General features: G+C 28.9%; 2 protein-coding genes across 2 annotated transcripts; one reads left to right on the forward strand and one right to left on the reverse strand.

Annotated features, from left to right (window-relative positions):
* Positions 1-335: 335 nt before the first annotated feature.
* Positions 336-3,929, reverse strand: LOC145752855 (gap junction gamma-1 protein-like). The gene is made up of 6 exons (XM_082569213.1): positions 3,690-3,929; positions 2,833-3,004; positions 2,333-2,379; positions 2,070-2,171; positions 1,192-1,366; positions 336-720 (listed from the first exon to the last, which is right to left on the reverse strand). The coding sequence occupies exons 1-6, from the start codon at positions 3,927-3,929 to the stop codon at positions 446-448; spliced, it is 1,011 nt and encodes a 336-aa protein (XP_082425339.1). The 3' UTR covers positions 336-445.
* Positions 3,930-7,632: 3,703 nt separating this feature from the next.
* Positions 7,633-20,173, forward strand: LOC145752852 (uncharacterized). The gene is made up of 23 exons (XM_082569210.1): positions 7,633-7,772; positions 8,839-8,930; positions 9,772-9,817; positions 10,058-10,188; positions 10,866-13,032; positions 13,309-13,407; positions 13,505-13,566; positions 13,805-13,954; positions 14,232-14,357; positions 14,519-14,686; positions 15,005-15,113; positions 15,595-15,735; positions 16,024-16,159; positions 16,453-16,586; positions 16,803-16,971; positions 17,110-17,191; positions 17,408-17,603; positions 18,018-18,180; positions 18,254-18,382; positions 18,530-18,721; positions 19,124-19,265; positions 19,343-19,394; positions 19,506-20,173. The coding sequence occupies exons 1-23, from the start codon at positions 7,667-7,669 to the stop codon at positions 19,712-19,714; spliced, it is 5,001 nt and encodes a 1,666-aa protein (XP_082425336.1). The 5' UTR covers positions 7,633-7,666; the 3' UTR covers positions 19,715-20,173.
* Positions 20,174-20,633: the final 460 nt, after the last annotated feature.

The raw sequence follows: 20,633 nt of genomic DNA on the forward strand, positions 1-20,633 counted from the left end.
AACAAAAGCACAAATAAGCTTAAAAAATCCAAATATATTTTGTTTAAGCTACTTTTAAATTTTGTCAAAATAAAAATGGAATTTGTTCGTTTTAAACGACAAAAAAATGTAAAAAAAGCATTTAGTAATATAAAGTTACTCCGTTTGCTTAGATAGTCATAAATATTATCATTATTTTAAAAATGTTAAATCGTTTTGTAAAAATGTGCATATATTTTGTAAATGTCAACTAATTTTGATCGTTTTTGTAGAAAAAAAATGGATTTTAACTTAACAAATACGATAACTGTACTTAGTAAGATCGATTTAAAAAAAAGCGATTGTCTTAATTGCGTTAAAACAGAAATAGGAACTTTTATGGCACATTTGACATAAAAAATATTTTGTTCAAAATTCTACTACAAAAAAAATTTGTTCGAAAATTTTAAAAATATTGTTCTAGAATCTAAATATACCTATCGCCATCGAAATCATTACCCCCTTCTCCAGACATACTACTTCTAGCGTACCCCACTCTTATCCCTACAGCTTGGGGGTAACCTCTTGGGTAACGTGACCCACCGTGTGTATGATGATGTGTTCCAAAGTGGGGCATGTTGTTGGAGACCTTGTATTCTTTGGTGATGTCCTGGCCTCTAGTTTTCCAGGCTTCCCACATTTTTGTTGCACCAAGATGATAAAGTTCGACAATGTTTAGGATGATCATGATAAGACCAGTGCCTGTAATAAAACATTGTTGTCAGTACTTTACAATTAAATATACATGTTATCCTTGTAGTAGTACAATATACATTCTGTATTTCACCCTAGCATAAGGGTGCTACTACAAACCCTATACTGTTTAAGTTTAGGCTAACTGCCTCACGGAAAAACAACTGGTACTTTAGGCTTACAACTACTCTTGAAACAACCATTGGATAGCACTAAAACAACCATTGGATAGCACTAGTATAGGGCAACTGCTCAATGCAATACAGAAATTACAATAGGGCTAACTACTTTTAAAGTAGAACTGGTTTGTTAAGTCAATTATATTTTTTGATACAATTATAATTTTGGATTTTTAATTCTTTTAAGTTAATTATTTTCTATTGTATTTTTCTTGATAGACATTCTACATTTCTAAATGAGACTACTGTTCTAATACAGTTGGATTTTAAAGTGCACATTATTCAATAAAACAAAACTTACCAAACATGACCCATAACATCACAGTCTTCTCTTTGGGTCTCGAAATAAAACAATCAACAACATTTGGGCAAGGCCATCTTGAACATTTGAACAACTCAGGAACCCAGAATTTAAACACGTAGATATTAAATTGTACAACCATGAAGCCAATTTCTATAGCTAGACGACCCATAACCTGTTAAACAATGACATTTTAACAAGTAGAACTAGACTATAAGTAAAGAGTAATTAAAGCTTGGTAAATCTAAAAATTACAATTCTACGCAGCATGGTGTGGTGGGTAAAACACTTGGCTTTACTACATGAGGTCCTGGGTTCGATCCCCACTGCTCTTATGCTGTAGCGCTCTTGAGTAAGCCGTTATAAACGGCATAAACTCCTGCTAAGTCAACACTTAATCAGCAGCTTATAAACATTAGGCAATTATAAACAGAATATCTCAAACTGCTATAAGCAACTTGAGACTGGGTCGGGTAACAAATGTTACTCTATGTTTAAATTTTTAAACTTCCAGATGAATATAAAAAAACTTGGCTATCTTATTCTTATCAGCGATTGCGTTACTTTAAAACCTAAAACGTTGCTTAATTGAGCAATTCACACCCAATGACGATTATAATAAGGTCTTCTGTGTTGTAATATATGTACATAATGACGTTACAATTAATATAATCGAAAGCTAATATTATATTAACGACTTAGGTTACGTTTCGTTTGCTTTTAGGGTGTAAGGTCTATTGTTTTAGCCTACTTTTAGCTTATTAAGGCATTTAATTAAGGCTATTAATTGATATTTATTAATTATGGTTAACTAAATTAAAATAGTGTGGTATAATTTTTAAATTTTGAGTTTTTGTAATGAGGATAAAATTAAATACCTGAACAATGTAGGCGAGCATAAGTCTGGACGGAGTGTCCGAGTCTAATTTTGTTGCCACCACTCTGTCATCGCCTTCTTCCTTTTTATCTTCTTTCTTTTCCTAAAAGAAAATATCAAATTAATGAAAATAAGGCAATTAATAGCTTTTTGCGTTATTTTTGCGTATAGTCTATGTATAAAATGTCTTTTAACTTTGCGTTTTAATAGGACATTAAGTTAGGCTTAATGTTTAACTAATTGATTTTTATTTAAAATTTTTACCTTTTTTTCTTCGCTGACAAACGCTTCATCTTCTACGTGATTATAATCTAAAAAAAAAGAGTTTTATTTAACAATATTTTAAATTGTAGTCAAAATATAAAATAAATTTAAATTTATAGCTTTTAACAAGTAATTAGTTTAATTAATTTATATTTTTTTCCAAGACCTTTTTTTTAGGATTTTTTGCAATTTTTGGAATGCTTTTAATTTTCGAAATAGAAGGCTGATATTTAAATATTGCGTCATAAACGACCTTATCATGTGACCAAAACTTTCTCATAAACATAAGTTTTTATTTACTTAGAGTTATCTTGTTTTAACATCAGTTACAAGATAGAAAAATGTTTAAGTGTGTTTAAAATAATTTAAAAATTTATATAGCTTGATAAAGTCATGTACTTTAACGTAATATTTTTATTTTAGTAATTCCAATCTTTTTAAAATATTTATTTTAAATATGACTTAAGTTATTTCAAAATTATTTTGTCCAAAATTCCTACCGGGAGGTGGCGCCTTCCTCCTTGCTTCAGCTTGCTGCTTTTTATGAGCCTCAAGCTTTTTCTTTTTTTTGTCCATTTCGTCTTGTCGTAGTTTCTTTGCTTGACCAATTTTAGCCATTTTATGTGCAGTGTAAACCATGAATATAATAGTGGGCAACGATACGCTTAAGATCTGTAAAAAAACTTGATTTTAAATTTAATAAATTATGAATTTAAGTTAAAGTTTCAACAGTAAGCATTTTGGTTTAGTTTAATCTTATTGTTAGCTGATCAAACAAAAAAGTTTCTGCTATCAAACAAAGTCAATATTTGCTAAAATGATTTTATTGAAGTTTTAAGTTTGGAAACCTTCTTTTTTACTCAAGTTAAAATTTATTTTTTATGTATGATATCTTGAAGACATTTTTTTGGGGGTTAGTTTATTTAAAACGGGTTGCCTTTTTGTAAGGTTATTTTTGATGGGGTTGTTTGTTTTGAGGGCTATATTTTTTAAGTTAATTTTAAGTTCTTTTATAGTAGCCCACTACCTTTAACTTTTCCAAGAAAAATTTGATTTAGTGGTACGTATTCTTAAGGGGCTACTTGTAAAAAAGGTATTTGTTTTAACAAGTAATATTTTTCGAATATTTTGCTTAGGGACTTCTTAAACGCATTTAGTCCTGCTACAATTTTTATTTCTACATTCTTTTAAGTTTTGTATTTATTGGGTAAGGGTGTGTGGTTGTGACGTGTTTGAGCTATCCGTAAACACCCGGCTCAAGAGCAAATAATGGACCTTTGGTGCGGCTCGAAACGAAAACCTTTTAGTCTAATGGCCTCAATATTCAGTTCTTTTTAATATAAAAATATTATCTCACCTGTAACGCCCACAAGCGGATGAGGGAGATCGGACTGAAGTCGTTAAAACAGACATTCTCGCAACCCGGGGTCTGGGTGTTACAAACAAAATTTCCCTGCTCGTCCCCAAATACTGTATCGGCAATAGACACCACCATTAAGAATCTCAGAACGAAGAAGAATGTCACCCAGAACTTTCCAACTAACGTTGAATGCTCTCCTACTTGCTCTATCAGCTTTTCCATAATATGCCATGCCATCTTGACTGGTTTTGTTTAGGTCCTTGTTTGTTGATTAATTTTTTTTTAGTTACAAATTTTTAATTTTTTTTAGAAAATGTTGTATTCTGTAAAAATAAAATTAGTGTTTGTTAGTTTGAGTTGGATGATTTGAGTCATTTGTAGTTAAGGATCTTCGAAAACTGTTAAGTTTTAGTCCTTGCTAAATATACTTATTTATATACTCTTACTCTCTATATACCCTATATATTACTGTAGTCTGATAGTTACTATTTAAAATACGGTTTTTATAAATTCTTTAATAACTTACTTCTTATACAAAAAAAAACTAAATTGAATTTAAAAATCTGCCAAACTTTCTTTGATTATTTTTTATTAACAAAACTTTCTTAACATTTAATTAATTTATTTTCTAAGTTCATTTAAATCTTTGTTAATTTTTAATCTTTTTTTTTACCAAATTTGTTTTCTAATTTTCTTTGCTCTTAATGATTCTAACTGCAAAAAACAACAAGATTCTAACTGCAAAAAACAAAAAAATGATTCTAACTGCAAAAACAACCTTTAAAATTTCACGAACACCTTTTTAAATTTTTAAACACTTTCAAAAAACATCACGTATTGAAACTTAAAACCAATGTTAAACTATTACGCAATATCACCCTTCTACCAATATACACCACACCTTAGCTTAATGAGTAATTAGAAGTATCGAGAAATTGTTAAATATCATGACACAGGTTTAATGTTTGCTTGGACGTTATGTACACCAACTTTAAAGTACAAAGTTTTAACGTATGCGAATATAAGCCTGGTAAACATTACGGGCTAACTTTATTTTCCAGATGAATCATTTCGATGTACTTAATGGGTTCTGGCCAAACTTTTGTTAAATTACTATCTAGCTCATATTTTTTATAAAAAAAAACATATATTTTTAACTTTATTTGATATATAAGTTAAATATATTTTAACCCATGATTTTAACCTTTTTAATTATTAAGTTAGGGGAAATTTAATATGTATTCTAGTTGTACAATTTAACCATTTTAAAAAAAGTCATAAATTTAATTTAAAAAAAATTGTTAAAAAAATTTAAAAAAAATGAATATATTCTTTACTAATATAAAATATTTTTACATCACGTGCTCATAAATTTTTAAATTTTTTTTTTAATATTGCTAACTTTCTATAACTATAAACTTAATAATATTTTTAAAAACTTAATATTTCGGTTATATAACGAAGCTACACACATTTTAACTCATTCTAAACAACGCTCTATACAAACTTAAAAAATGTCTTATTTTAAAAATGTTTTGTACGAATATATATTTCTTCAACTATAGAATTTTTTTTAATACTTTGCTAATAAAATTTTATAAACTTTTTACAACGTAAATGCTGCGTACATATTAATATCATACATAGCACTACTAAACTAAACCACACAAACTTTTAATAAATGAATTTATATCTCATGTTCCAGCCCTTAAAGTAAACAAAGTTTTTAAATAACGCGAATTAATGTTTAACTTATAAAAGGCGATTTTTAACCTAAGTTGGAGGTTTAAAAAGCGGATAGTTAAAATTTTCGGCTTATAGATAATAATAAAACAGAATTTTTTTTGCTTTACAGAAGCAAATACCAATTTTTTTATTCATTTTTTAATATTTTTTTTCTTTATTGCTTCTGGTTGTAAATATTACTATAAAAAATTGATTTGTTAAAATTGGATTTACTATGTTATTTACTATAGTATATGCGCCAATTTAAAAAAATATATATTGTAAATTTAATTTTGAATTTAATGTAAAAGTTAATTTTATTTGTGCTAAATTTTTTAAATAAATTAAATAATTAATTTAAAATATAATATTCTTAAAATATAATAATATTTATTTACATTAAGTTTTGTTATTTATATTAATTTTTAGAATTATTTTATATATTATTTAATTTTTTTTTTTAATTTTTAAAGTTTTTTATGTTATATAACTTATAGCATTATTTAATTATCAAAAATTTCGCAATCTAATAAAGCATATTTATTCACGTATCTAACACAAAAGCATTGTCCTAAGATTAATTTGACTAAAATAAATATTGACATAGTTTTTAAACTTTTAGCTAAAAACTGAATTAAAATTTTTTTAAAAACTAAATATAAATTTTCTAAATTGCTAACAACGAATGTAACAATAACTATTGTTTTACACAATGCAGGTTGCTAACAAGTAGGGTAATTATGATGTCATAACATGATACTTATTACGTTAAGTGCTAATATTTTTTAATAACAAGGACCCTTAGCTGGTACCTGTTAAAATATTTTTGAATTTTGTATCCTAAAAAAAAATAAAAAAAATGGAAATTTAATAAAAAAAGCAAATCTATTGCAGAGCATTGTTTAATTTACGTTTAAGGCTACTAATTATTTTTTTTAACTTTTTTATATTTCTAATTTTTTTTTTGGTTTTTTATTTGCTTTCTTTACCAATATTGAGAAATATTCAAACCTTATTCAAATATAAAGTTACCCTCTGTTATACGTCAGTAGAAATAATTGTGACGTAATACTGTAAAGAGATGACTTAACTATTCACGAAGAAAAGGTATTTTCTTTTTTTTAAAGTAAACTTCAAACTTAGATAAAAAATATTTTTTAAAAATCTTTTAAAATCAAATTCGCAGAATATATTCAATTAAAATTTATCAATTATTTAAATATCTCCATCTAAATTTTAAGTTATTTTGATTAAATTGCTCTTGCCTATTCTAATAAACCTATTTTTTACGTCATATCACATACAATTTGCAATATTTACACACCTAATATATAACCTAACTAAATTATTTACAGAATTACGAACAAATTTTCAACTTTTTTTGCCTTGTTTTGCCCTTTGTGACTGGATTAAAAAATCTCGCACATGTTTTACGTTATTAGCGATATTACAATTGCTTATGACGTCACAAAAATAAGCAGTGTAATGTAATAAGTGTGTTTACTTAATGTAATTGTTTGAAGAATCGATAAGGGAAATAAATATGTCAGAGAATTTTTTTTCGATACTGTTAAAATATAATATTGCAGAATAAACATAATGTAATTAAGCAAGTAGGGATTAAGTATGTTAAATATATGTAAATAAGTTTTAATACGACGTTTGAAAACTTTATTTTTTCTATATTTAAACATCTTGTAATACAGGCATTAGTAAAATACAACGCCTACGCTTGTGGTATATAGGACATATTTACTTTATTATATTTCTATATCTCTATATAGCCTATAATAAAACGGCATTTTTTTCAAACTTTTCTTGATATAAAAAAGGCAATTTTTTTAACATAAATAAAACATATATTTTTAAAAGTAGCTTAATTAAATAAAATGGTTTAAAAATTTGATTTCATTTTTAATTTTTTTCTGAAAAATACACGTTTTTTAATTGCAAAATATAAAAATATAAATAACTTCAATAATATTTTATTGTAGGGCATACCTTATAACAGGTCAATATTTAATAAAAACTTATTAACATATTTTTATCAAATATAATATCAGTTAAAAAAACATATCACGAAATCGCATTAACGATATCTTACTATGCTTTGAAAGCATATAACCTTACTTAATACGACTATAAAATAATACCAATGGCCGACGGCTATTTACAGACCTTTAAAAGCAATTTAAATATATATGGGAACCTATTTTGAAGCCAATAGGTTAGTGTAATGCATTAGAAGTATGGTTGCTGCTGGTATTATCGCCCTTTTTGTGATTTTGGGGGCAGAGTTAGCTGGAATTGTTGGCCTAGTTACTTATTTATTGATCAGACAAAAACGAAAACCAAGTAAAATTTTTTTTAAATTTATTGTTCGTATTTTTTTTTGTTTTTTAGCTTAAAATTATATGTTTTAAAGGTATTAGTACTGGTATTTTTAAATTACACAGTATAAGGAAATTTAAATTTAGTAACTGATTATTTTATGTAAGTTTTTTTTTATTTTATGTAAAAATTTGTTTATAAATAAACAAAATAATTTTATAATTTTACTTAAAAAAATAAAGATTTTTTAAAAAAAGCTTTTAAATTAAAAAAAATGGATTTTTTTGTTTAATCAACATCTGAACTTAATTTATAATGCTTAAAATGCATTAAAATAATCAAACCGCTTAAATTAAGCTTGTCAATACTTGACTTAACTCATTTTGAATGTATATACTAATCTTAGGACAATAACACAAAAAAATTTCGAGGAATGTAATCCTATTCAAGACAACTTGTTTATGCTTAAGTATATCTAATACGTTGAACCTTCAATTTAGCCAAAGGCTTCAACAAGAAAACGGAATAGTTTTAAACGCAGAATACCTTTTAAGTCTTGGGTTTATCATCAGAAAACAATCTTGTATTACTTGTAAATAGATATTCTAGTACAACGTGTTTATTACATTTGATTTGTTCGGCTTTTCATGACGCATTTTTACAACTAAACTGGTTATAAACTTGATAATATGATACTATTTTTGGTACAACTTTAACGTAATATCACAAGGGTAAATACATAACGAAACTGCTTGTTTTCGAAACTCAATAATTGAAAAATCAAATTTTTCTATTTTAGGCAAGAATATGAACTTTGTTATGTCAAAAATAAATAAAAAATACTATAATACATTTAAAATGACAAAGCATTTTTGGGTCAGCAGGCTAATAAACGTAACTCTATGATTAGGTTGTGAAGTTAGCCCTCTCAAATTAAAAACAAATAAATAAATAAATTATCTTAATTGACAAAGTAATGAAATTGAGTAGGGGTTACACAACGTTATCCATAACTCTAAGTTGCCTTTTCACATCAAATATAACTCAAAAATATTAATATTTTTTATAATGACGTCATTTTTGTTTTCAGAACCAGATAAATTAAAACCAGATGGAAAAGTAGCGACTAATTATGGAGAGCCTGAAACAGAAGAGAATGGAAAAGTGTTGCTTGACTACGGGGTAAGAAATGACGTCATAATCAAATAAAGATTCTTTTTAAAAATAACAAGAAAAAAAAATCTGTATTAAATGAACACTACATACGATTTTAGCTTATATAAAAATAAACAATGTTTTATATATATATATATATACAAGTAAGTCTCTTGGTATTACCATTTAATTGTTTTATTATATTAAAGTTACTTGTTTTCTTATTGTAAGTTATTTATAACATTACTATCTTAAGGTTAATTCTATTTTATATTATTTTAAGTTAAGTACAAATAAACCAAATACTTTACTATTACAACCACCCACTTGATTATAACTTTAATTTTTTTGTTAAAGTACTTAAAATCTTGTAGCTATGATTCATATGAAACCTCATGATTTTGAATTTGTGGTTATCTCCCACGCAAATTACAATCTAATATTTCAAATAAACATGACATGAAAAATAGTTAAACTTATATTTAAGGAAACGGATATAAATGGAAATAAAATAAAATAACATTATTTTTTTAAATATATAGTAATTATAAAATAACAATTTTAATTTTTTTCCATAAAATATTTTTTTTCTTACATAAAAACTATGTGAAATTTTTTTTAAATAAGTCTTCCAAGTTTAATATTTTTTAATTGGTTAAATAAGTTTAATTTTTATATATTTCTTACTTTTTTTACTAGCGACCAAATTAACTATATTATTTCTTTAATATCTATTTTTGGCACACGTTTTATATTTTAATTAGGTACTTGTGCTAATTTAACATTATATGTAAGATATGTGAACACCAGGCTCAAGGGCGAATAGTAATTCATTGGTGTTTTAGTTAACAATCTTTTGTTTTTTTAGAATGGAAAATCTCATTCCCTGCCGGGAAGTGTTGAATCTTCACCAGGTAATTGATCTGATTCATTTTAATTCTTGGAAGTCATGTTTTTTTTTACTCTAAATTGCGCCCTGAAATAGTAGTTACGTCACTAACATTGTAAAAGGTTAAAAAACAAGCTATATCTACATGTTTACAATACATTAAACTAACAAAGGCAACTCAAGATTTAAAGTTTTATCGAGATTTTTACTTATATTTTAAACATAATTTTTTTAATTTTATTAAAATTTCGTTTTTTTTTATAAGATTTGAAGAAGAAGAAACCGATCGAAGAAGATGTTGTACGAGTTGATGTTGAACCAAACTTAGAATCTCCGCCAGAGGTGGTAGTCGAACCTACAGCCCCATACGATGACAAACCTCCTACAGTTATACAGGTAATATGACGTCACAATCTTATAGACTATTACGTTAAATAGATAAGTTTTTTTAAACTTTAACACATAGACTATAAGAGTATATTCATACTTCAGTAATAAAATCAGTATCTTAGGTTAATTACAAACTGGTCAGAATTTTGGGAGGAATTTTAAATCATTTTTGGGGATAATATAGGAATTAGACCCAAAATACAGGGTCTTAAATAATAATCTATTTTTGTTTGGAGATAATTCGATGTCATACTTACCATAAAGACTGTTTTTTGTATAATTAAATATGAAAAATTGTCGCGTTATTATCACCAAGATAGTATATTGTCTCATAAATTTTTTGAATATTGTTTTAAACTATGATATAAAACACACAACAGAACTTTTGTTGGTTGAACAAATGCTATGTAACAAATCTTGTTTATGTATTTTATTATCCGAACCGCAAAACGCTTCGGGCGGTCGCAAAATGAAGAATTCTTCGACAATTTTTTAATAGCATTGAAAACATTTAAATGAAAATATTTAACATATCACATTTAAAAAAAAAATCAAGTTGTAAACAAAAAATTTTTAAATAAAAAATCAAGTATTTATATTTAAAACACAAAAGTTTAAAAAAAATCTTGAAATTTTTTCTAAATAAAAATATTTTTTAATTTTTTAAAAAATTTTTTTTTTAGATGGACCATGCTGTGGACGAATCACCAATTGTGCCACTTGATGCCTTAAATGAGGAAGAGGAGCCATTAAACAGAGCTTATCCGGAAGATAACGATCATTCGGAGGATGACAAGAGTCTTGGTCCGGAAGAAGAAGTGGATGAACCACTCCACGAGGTTGTTGTTCTTCCTCCGAGGATCGATAAAACAAAAAGAGGATTCTCTTCCTCATCATCATCTTCTTCAGCGGAGGATGAATCTCTTCCAGACTCTAGGACGCAAGCTGAGACCTTAAAACTAGAATCCTCGGATGATGATAGGGATTTATCATCCGCCAAGAGTGATGAAGGATCACCAAAGAAAATTCCGGAGGACAAAGATTCTTCTTTTATTTCTGAAGAGGAATGTAAGCCTGTTGATTCCCCTCTAATTTCGCCTCTTCTCGCTACAGATCAACATGAACAAGAGCCACGTTATAGCTCAGAAGATGACCTACCACATTCTCCAGGATACGAGCGCCCTCCTGTTGTTCCACTAACTGTGGACGACGAAAAAATAGAAAAAATGTCTTCAAGCTCAAGTAGTGATTCCGATGAAGATCAACTTTCCAAACAAAGTAGTTCGAGTCTCTCTGAGGACGATATCAAACCGATGCCAATATTGAAACCTACTGTACTGCCGCGTAGCCGTCCAAAGCAACAAGAAAGAATTGCCAGCATTACGTCATCAGATGATGACGTCACGCAGGAGCCAGTACGTAAATTACCTGTAAAAGAAGAAATTCCAGAATACAAATTAATCGAGCCAGTGTCTATGCAGTTAGATGAAAAAGATCATGAACCAATATCGAGTAGTTCTTCTGACGAAAGTTTTAAGAAACCATCAGATTTCAAAGTTATTGAACCAGTTTCGGTTCATTTAGACGAACAGGACGACTTGAGACCATCTTCAAGTAGCGAAGATGATACAACAGAACCTCTTATGGTAGTGGAAGAAACACCACATGAAGAAAAAATAAAATCTCACAAGATCGAACAAAAAGTTGAATCAAGTTCAGATTCTGAGCCTGAAATTTCGAAAGCAAATGTGGTTGGAACAAACGTTGCACAACTAGTGGAAGCTGACAATAAACGAGTTACTAGTTCGTCTGATTCTGAGCCTGAAATTTCGAAAGCAAATGTGGTTGGAACAAACGTTGCACAACTAGTTGCAGCAGATAGAAAACGAGTTACTAGTTCGTCTGAATCGGAACCAGAAGCAACGATTGTAAAAGCTAAAAAACTAAGCTCGAGTTCATCAGAATCAGATCATGAAGTTGCCAAAGCTTTAGTTATTGAACCTGTTAAAGAAACAACAAAACCAGCCGAGAAAATAAAAGCTAAGGAGCCGAGCTCTGAGGAAGAAACAAGAACGATAAAGAATGTGACTCTAAAACCTGTTGTTAGCATGAAGAGGATACAAAGGGCTGAGGTCGTGCGTCATAGAGCTACATCTGCAACATCCAGTTCCAGCAGCTCGGATAAGGAACAAACAAAATCAGTTGAGATCAAGAAATCGCACTCTATGACGTCACAAACATCGCAGACAAGCAGCGACGCGAAGTCGTTCGATTTCCAAGCATCTTCGAGTCATACTAGAATGATCAGAAGCACAGAAAACGTTGAGATCATCCAAGAAGAGAATATTCATCTCAAGAAGGAGAGAAAGTCCAAGAAGATTACAAGGATCATCCAAGAGGAGAGTGCAACATCTTCCACAACAGAGGAAGAGGTGGAGTACGTTAAAGTAAAGAAGCCGAAGAAGAAAAAGAAGAAGAAGAGACGCATTATTGTGGTCGAGTCTTCCAGCTCATCAACTACGTCATCAAGCGAAGAAGAGATTATCCGCATCCACAAGAAAAAGAAGAAGGAGAAAAAAGCAAAGAAGACAAGAGAGAAGACGATCATCATCTCTGCGTCATCATCTTCTACGTCATCAACTGAATCGGAAGTAAATATTCCAATCATCATTTCTCCGACTCCTAGCGACGACCCCCACTTCTCGACGCAGTACCATTATGACGTCAACTCGAAGGATCAACAGCGCCACATAACGACGACAATTATAAATAGATCGCCCTCACCAATGCCGTATGAGGAACATAGAGTTTATCGAGAAATACTGGAAGTTAAAAAAGAAAAACCACAAAGTAAATAATTGTTATAAACTTTACCTAAACTTTAGGTCTTGGGTTCAATCCCCACTGCCCTTATGTTGTAGTGCCACTGAGTAAGGTGCTATACTTCTGCTGGGCGGTCTATACTTCTGCTGGGCCAGCACTAATCAGCAGCTTGATTATCAGGCAATTATAATCTATAATATCCAAAACTGACGAAGGCAATTCAAGACTTGGTCAGAATAACAAGATATTTTAATGTTTAGGATCTTTTTATTTAACTTTAGATTAAATTATATTTTTGTTTAGCTTTAAAACTTACTCTAACATCGGAGAGTGACAAAGAATTAACACCACCCACAACAAGAGAAACCTCAACATTCTCTACTATTGTTACATCACAAAAGGGTAAGAATAAAAATATTGTTAATATTGTTGCATATAAGTGTTTTAATTAATTTTAAAACAGTTTTTATTTAAAAAATTGTTTCTGTTATTTACATAGGTTCGTCGAGTTCAGTAGTTTCAGATGAATCAAATAAAGTGAGACAGGTTTCTAATTTGGAGGTGAGTTAGTTGTATTTACTTTTAAATCATTTTGTTTTTAAGCATACAAATCCTACTATATTAAAATTTATTTTTTTTATTTAAGTTTAGTTAAAAGTTGCTTTTTTTATTTACTTTAAACAAATATAAATAAAATTTAAATATATTTTTAAAGCAATTCTTTAACGTGATTATGTTACAAACTTTAAAAAATTAAGCAAATATTGTTTGATGACTTTACAAAAATTTTAAACACTAGGTTGCGCTGTCACCAACGAGCAAGAAAACATTTAGGTCCAGCATTATTCATGATCATCCTCCTACTATTGATCATGAGGAAGTCTTCGTGGAAATTGATAACAAGGAAAAAGAGTCCTCCTCGTCCTCCGAGAGTGAGGAGGAGAAAAAGGTAAAAATCTTTTTTTTTCTGTTTTCTTTTTTCTCTTTTTTTTTATTTTTTTTTTTTTATTGTTTCTTTTTTTTCCTTATTTTTTTTCTTTTGTTATACATAAGGCTTAACTACACATTTGTATTTTTTCTTAATTTAATATTTTTCTAATTAATTATTTTATTTCTTCTTTTTTATTTTCTTTTTCCTATTTTTTCTTATTTTGATATTTTTTTTAAAAATTAAGTTTTATTTTCACATTTAGCTTATTAACCAAATTTTTACTCTTTAATTAAAGGTTGATCTGGAAAAACAAAAAACAACTTACGTTTCAAGTTTTAAACAAGTTCAAAAACCCCATGATGACGTCATAAAAGAAGTTGTCGTACAAGTGGAAGCAGAAGAACCAGAAATCGATCATGAGGTTCAAATAAAAATTAAAAAAAAATTATAATACAGTCTAGCAGTATTGCTTAGAATTGGTGTAAATATGTAAAGGGTTTGTGTTTGATCCTTAGCTTATAATGTGTAAGGGCCTGATTTATAACATTTAAAAAATAGTTTTTAAGAAATTAAACAATTTAGACAACATATATCTCCACAACTGAAAGACCTCTCAGTCCAGCACCTTTACCACCTGGTGAAAGAAGTCGATCTGCGTCCAAAATACTTTCTGAAACTAACACAAGAACTACAACTATAACAACTGAAGAAATACTAGTAACTACAACAACACAGGAAAAACGGAGGCAAGTTTTTAGAAATTTTTATATTAATTTTTATTATACAAAATTGGTTTCATTATTTTTAACGTTTACATTGGAAAAATGTAAATCTGTTTGTAAAATATTTAATGTAGCTCTTTATATAAAGATGATTTATATTTGCTAATATTGATTACTTTGTTAAGTATGTGTTACATTTGTTGTTTCTTATATATGGGCTTTCTTATATAAAAACTATATTTTTGTCCTATAAACTAATGTCTATTAAGAATATTTTAAATGACTTTAAAGAAATATATTTTAATTTATAAGTTGGTTGCTAATTTAAACTTTGTTTTTCAGGAAGTCTCGTAAAGACATCCACTTTCTATCAGGCTGGCAACGAAGAGTTACTTTGGATGACTTGTTCAAGGCTGGAGTGGTAACAGAAACTACCATTAACGAACTAGAAGAAGGTAGAACAAAATTTTAACAAGTTATATTTAATTATGTATTGGTAGCGTTATTTAACAACCAAATGATATATTGTTTTAATTTGTTAAAGAAGAAGTAACAACAAATAAAATTTTATAAAACTTTATTTTTCTTTAAAAATAAAATTCTCCTTAAATCAAAATATTAACATGTTATATTCCTTTAAATATTTCAAGGTAGTTCTTTTCAAAAAACTTGACAAAATGTAAAATTCTGTAATATCTGATATAGTTAACATTAAGTCAAGTTTAATAAAATTACTTTATTAAACAACATAACTTAAACATCTTTTATTAGGCAAGACATAACAAAAATAATAAGATTTTTTTCAAGTTATCAAGGTATAAACAATAAAAATCTTTCCAAGTTATACATTTTTTTAGTTGTGATATGAGGTCACTAACATTTTGTTAAGTTTTATATAAATATCTTACTTAACAACTATAACAAATTTTTTTTCAGGCAAGATTGAAATGGAAGCAGTACAGGAATCTCTTTCTTTATATCTGGTTGGAAAAGAACCAATTGCTGGTCTTTTAATGTCTGATACTGGAGAAAAAATGAGAATATTTGATGCTTGGAAGAAAGGTCTAATTCGTAGAGGTCAGTGTTTAAAATTTATTTGTTCTTGATGTAAAAAGATAGATTTTAAAGTCCTGTTGGTTTTGTGATATACCTTTGTTTAACTTATTGTCGATTTAAATTATAGATCTTTAATTTTTATATAAACACTTAATCTACAGCTTCATTTTAAGCAAAGTATTTCTAAAAAAAAGCAAAACCAAGCCTCTGGTAGTTTGAACATTTTGCTTTGTCAAATCCTTTAAGTTTTGTTGTTTAATATTGTAAAATAGTTACAACTTGCACCACTAACATTTACCTCATTAACAGGTACATCAATAAGTTTATTGGAGGCCCAAGCAGCAACTGGACGAATAATTGATCCTGTTACAGGAGAAAAAATGTCAGTTGCTGATGCATCCAAGAAATCGGTTATAGATCGACAATTTGAAGCAGTTTTAGTGAGGTAGAAGCAATAAAACTTATATAAATAACAACTATGTTAATTTGTTTTAAATATCTTTAAACATAACCATATACCATATGGAAATATATAATTTAACAAAGGTCAAATGTATTTAAATTACTTTAAAGGAATTGTTAACAACTTTACCTACCTTTTCGACAAAATTAATGGGAAATTTATGTGATGATGTCAATAAAAACTTGTATTTTAATACTGTAAAATGTCAATACTAGATAAATCTAGTAAATGCATATACTATAACTTATCTTATGTATTAAATTTTATTTTCACAGAGCTGAAAGAGCGGTGTACGGTTACCAGACCAGGCTGAGTGCTCAACCGTTGTCATTATTTGAAGCAATGAAACGACACTTGGTGGTTGAAAATCACGGGGTCAGATTATTGGAAGCTCAAATTGCCACTGGAGGTAATTTATATTTTATGTCTTTCCATATTTTTGATGTGAAAAGGCTGGTTTTAAGGCCTGAGACTCATTTTTTTAATATTATTGACCTTGTGATATTGTCTGTTTATGATTTTTTAGCTTTAACAAATAATTTGATTATTTAATTTTATTTAGTTCTTTAAATTTATATTTTTTAATTTTGCAAGTTTTTCAATTTCTTTGTTTTTATTTTACCAGGCATTGTAGACCCAAAAGCAAATCACAGACTACCGGTAGAGGTCGCTTTTGAGCGCGGATTATTTGATGAAAGATTGCATGGAATCCTCGAGGATCCTTCTGATGATACGCGGGGATTTTTCGACCCGAACACCGAGGAGAATTTAACTTATCTTGAACTCATGGAAAGGTAAAAAAAAAAATTACAGCTAAGATTTTTTTAAACAATATTTTTATTAGATTTTTTTAACTGATTTTTTTTAATCTTTTTTGGCAATATATATTTTTTGCTAATTTTTTATCTGTTGCTATTGCTGTTTTTTTTTAGATGTGTTATTGATAAAGACACTGGACTTAGACTTCTTCCATTTAAAATCAAAAGAAAGAAGGAGGCCACCAAAGTCTCCAAGGTAATGTTTAAATTTATATAAAAGGCCACACTACCTATTTCAAGGTGATAGGTTTTATAATTTGATTGTGGCAAAGGGACGCTATTGTGAGATGTTTAAGCTATCTGTAAACGCCTGGCTTAAGAGCAAATAGTGTGGCATTGGTGAGGTTCGAACCCAAAACCTTTTGAATTGCAGTTCGATTCAGTACGTAAATCTATCTTATTTATATTTTAGGTTGTGTTTGAATCCGCCACCAAGCGGCAGGTATTGTTAGAAGACATCGTCAACGCCGAGCTTGTCGACCCATTGACCGCCACCAAGTATGACAAAGGTATTATGACAACACAAGAAGTGAAAGAAATGGTTGGAAAATTAAGAGTATTCGTCGACGGAACGATGCCAATAGCTGGCGTAATTAATTCAAAAACTGGTAATTTAAAACACAAACTTTTTTAAACTAGTTCTAGTGTTATATGGCAGAGTCTTTGTTTTATTTTTTTGTCACTTTTTTGTATTATTCTAATTAGAAGCAGCGTGGTGTAGTTGTCAAAACACTTGGCTTCACTACATAAAGTCCTGGGTTCGATCCCCACTGCTCTCATGCTGTAGCACCCTTGAGTCAGGCGCTATAAACGGTATGCACTCTTGTTAAGCCAATGCTTGATTAGCAGCTTAATTATTGGGCAATTATAATCAATAACATCCCAAACTGCCACAGGCAACTCGGGACTGAGTCGTGGTAACTGGTGTTACTTTACTTTATGTTTAGGTCGTGAAGACGACCTTCCTACATCGAGGATAAATAAATACTTAAAAAATTATATGTTTATGTACTTTTTTGTAGGCGAAAAAATGAGCATAGTGGAAGCATGTAGAGCCTGTTTGATTCGCAAAGGAACTGCGTTTGAGTTATTGGAAGCTCAGGCTGCTTGTGGAAAGATAATTGACGTTCAAACCGGCAAAGCTGTATCTATGGAAACTGCTATTCGAACAGGCGTGATTGACAGGTGGGCGGGGCTTATTTTTATTTATTTTTTTAATATTTAAAATGTCAAAACTTTAATATTTTTTGTTTTTTAGTGAATTCGAAGATGTCGTCAGTCGTGCCGGCCGAGCCGTGACCGGATACCGGGAACCATTCAAGCGCGAAGTTCTCTCGTTATCGGAGGCTATGGCGCGGCATCTTGTGGTGAAAAAACACGCAGTGAGGTAGGATGACTTTTTATTAAATAATTTTATCATAAAAATACTTTTTACTTTTAAATGCTTGACTCAAATTTTTTTTTATTTTTGAATACTTTACTTTTTTGTAACTAGTTTTCGCTCTTTGTTTATTTTGTTGCTTATAAATTTTAGACTTTTGGAAGCTCAAATTGCGACTGGTGGAATTGTGGACATCAAGAGCCCGGTTCGAATCAGTGTGAAAGTAGCTCAAAAGAGAGGTTTGATTGAATATGGGTTGGCAGAAGAATTGGACAAACGAAAAACTAAAAGTTTCTTTGACCCTGTGACCGGGGAGAATATGAATTACTCGGAACTAATGGGAAGGTAAGATTTGTTAGGATATATAGATGGATTTGATAAACAACTTAGGATTGAAACGGTAAAAATGACTTCACTACATAAAGTTTTGGGTTCGATCCGTACTGCTTCCATGCTGTTGATAATAAACTTTTGCTGAGCCAACACTTAATCAGCAGCGTACCGGGCAATTATAATCAACAATATTTCAAACTGTTAGAGGCAACTTAAGACTGGGTCGGGGTAACTGATGTTACTTTATGTTTAGGTTTAGAAGCCGACTTGAAATCAAAACATAAATGCCATGGGGTTCCATACACTTTTTAAGAATAAAAGACACAATTTATTTAAAGAAATTAACGAACAAAACGTAAAAGGACAAAATACAAATTTTTTTTTTTTTGAAACTTTTATTTTCCATATTTCTAGGTGCGTTCTTGACAAAGATTCAAACTTGTTATTCTTGATGATTGAAGGTGGTACAGTCACCCAAAATGTGAGACCGTTCGAACCGGAACCTGCCTCGATGAATATTAGGGAAAAACCCCCAACCGGAAAACTTACAACTGAGGTTGGTGAAAAAAATATTTTATTTTTTAATTGAATTTTATTTTTTGTAAATATTTTAAAATTTGATTTATTTTAAAGGTTGTCAAGACAAAACAAAGAAAAAGAAAATCAAGGAAAAGCAAAAAAACAAGTAAGTTAAAAACTTAACAAAAGTTGTTAAAACAAATTCGTTATTAATGTACTCTTGTAAAATTTTAAATTTTGCTTGCATACCTAATTTTAAAAATTCTTTGTCGCTTAGCAACAATGTCTACGTCATCGACCACACCTCCATCCAGCCCCCCAGCGATTCTCAGCCGACGTGTCGTCATAGTTGACCCAGAATCCGGTAAAGAGTTGTCGGTTACTGAAGCACTTGAACTTAAACTGATTGATGAAGATACAGCAAGGCAGTTGCTCGCTCAGGAAGGAGAGTGGGTAGAAGAAGAAGGCAAAGAAGAGAACAAATAAAAAAAAGGGGAAAAAGAGAACAATAAGAAAAAAGGTTTTTGAGATTTCGGGTTTGTTAAAAAAATTATAAAAATTTGATTTTTTTCTATTTACTTTAAAATTGCGCTTATTTTTGTATATATTTTTACTGCCTTAATTATGTATTAAAAATAGCGTCAACACTAAAAAATGTTGTTCCATGTTACTTTATGTTATTGTTAATTGTTATATAAATTTATAACCCAAAATAACAGCTTTTAAAATTGTAAAATTTGATTTATTAAATTCTTATTATTTTTTGTTAAAAATTAGGTACAAAATAAATATTAACTTTACTAATTTTAGAAATATTTTAAACTACCGATTGCATGTTATGTTTGCGTTTTTATTAGTTTTATTTTCTTGTTAATATTGTGAATAGTTGAACTAACAAATTGCTAACAAGTTTTGTTACTATACAAATTGTATACCAATAAAATAGCTTAGTAAAATATATAGTCGTTAGTTTAACTTAGTTTAATTTGGATTTTACTAGTGATTATTCGCAGCGAAAAAATGTTCTATTATTTTAACAAAAATTATTTAAACAAAAGGACGTTTTACGAAAAAAAATGCCAGAAAACGACATTTTTTCTGGCAATATGACATTTTCTTTAAACCCCAACTAACCCTTCTTCTGTGTATTAGCCCCAACTGACCCCCTTTCTGAAAATGTTGCTTTATTTTTAAAACAATTTTGACCTAAATTTTGGTTAAATTTTGTTTATAAAAATTTAAATACTTTTTATACACCATTAATATAATATAAAAAAAAATATGTTAATTCGATTTGAAAAATGACAAAACCAGTTTTATATTTAAACAATAATTAGTCAATTTTTACATGTGGTTATGACAGAAAATATAATATATCAATAATAAGTTTTCAATAAAAATTCAA

This window comes from Corella eumyota, chromosome 5 (genome assembly GCF_963082875.1).
Source record: "Corella eumyota chromosome 5, kaCorEumy4.1, whole genome shotgun sequence".
Classification (NCBI taxonomy): domain Eukaryota; kingdom Metazoa; phylum Chordata; class Ascidiacea; order Phlebobranchia; family Corellidae; genus Corella; species Corella eumyota.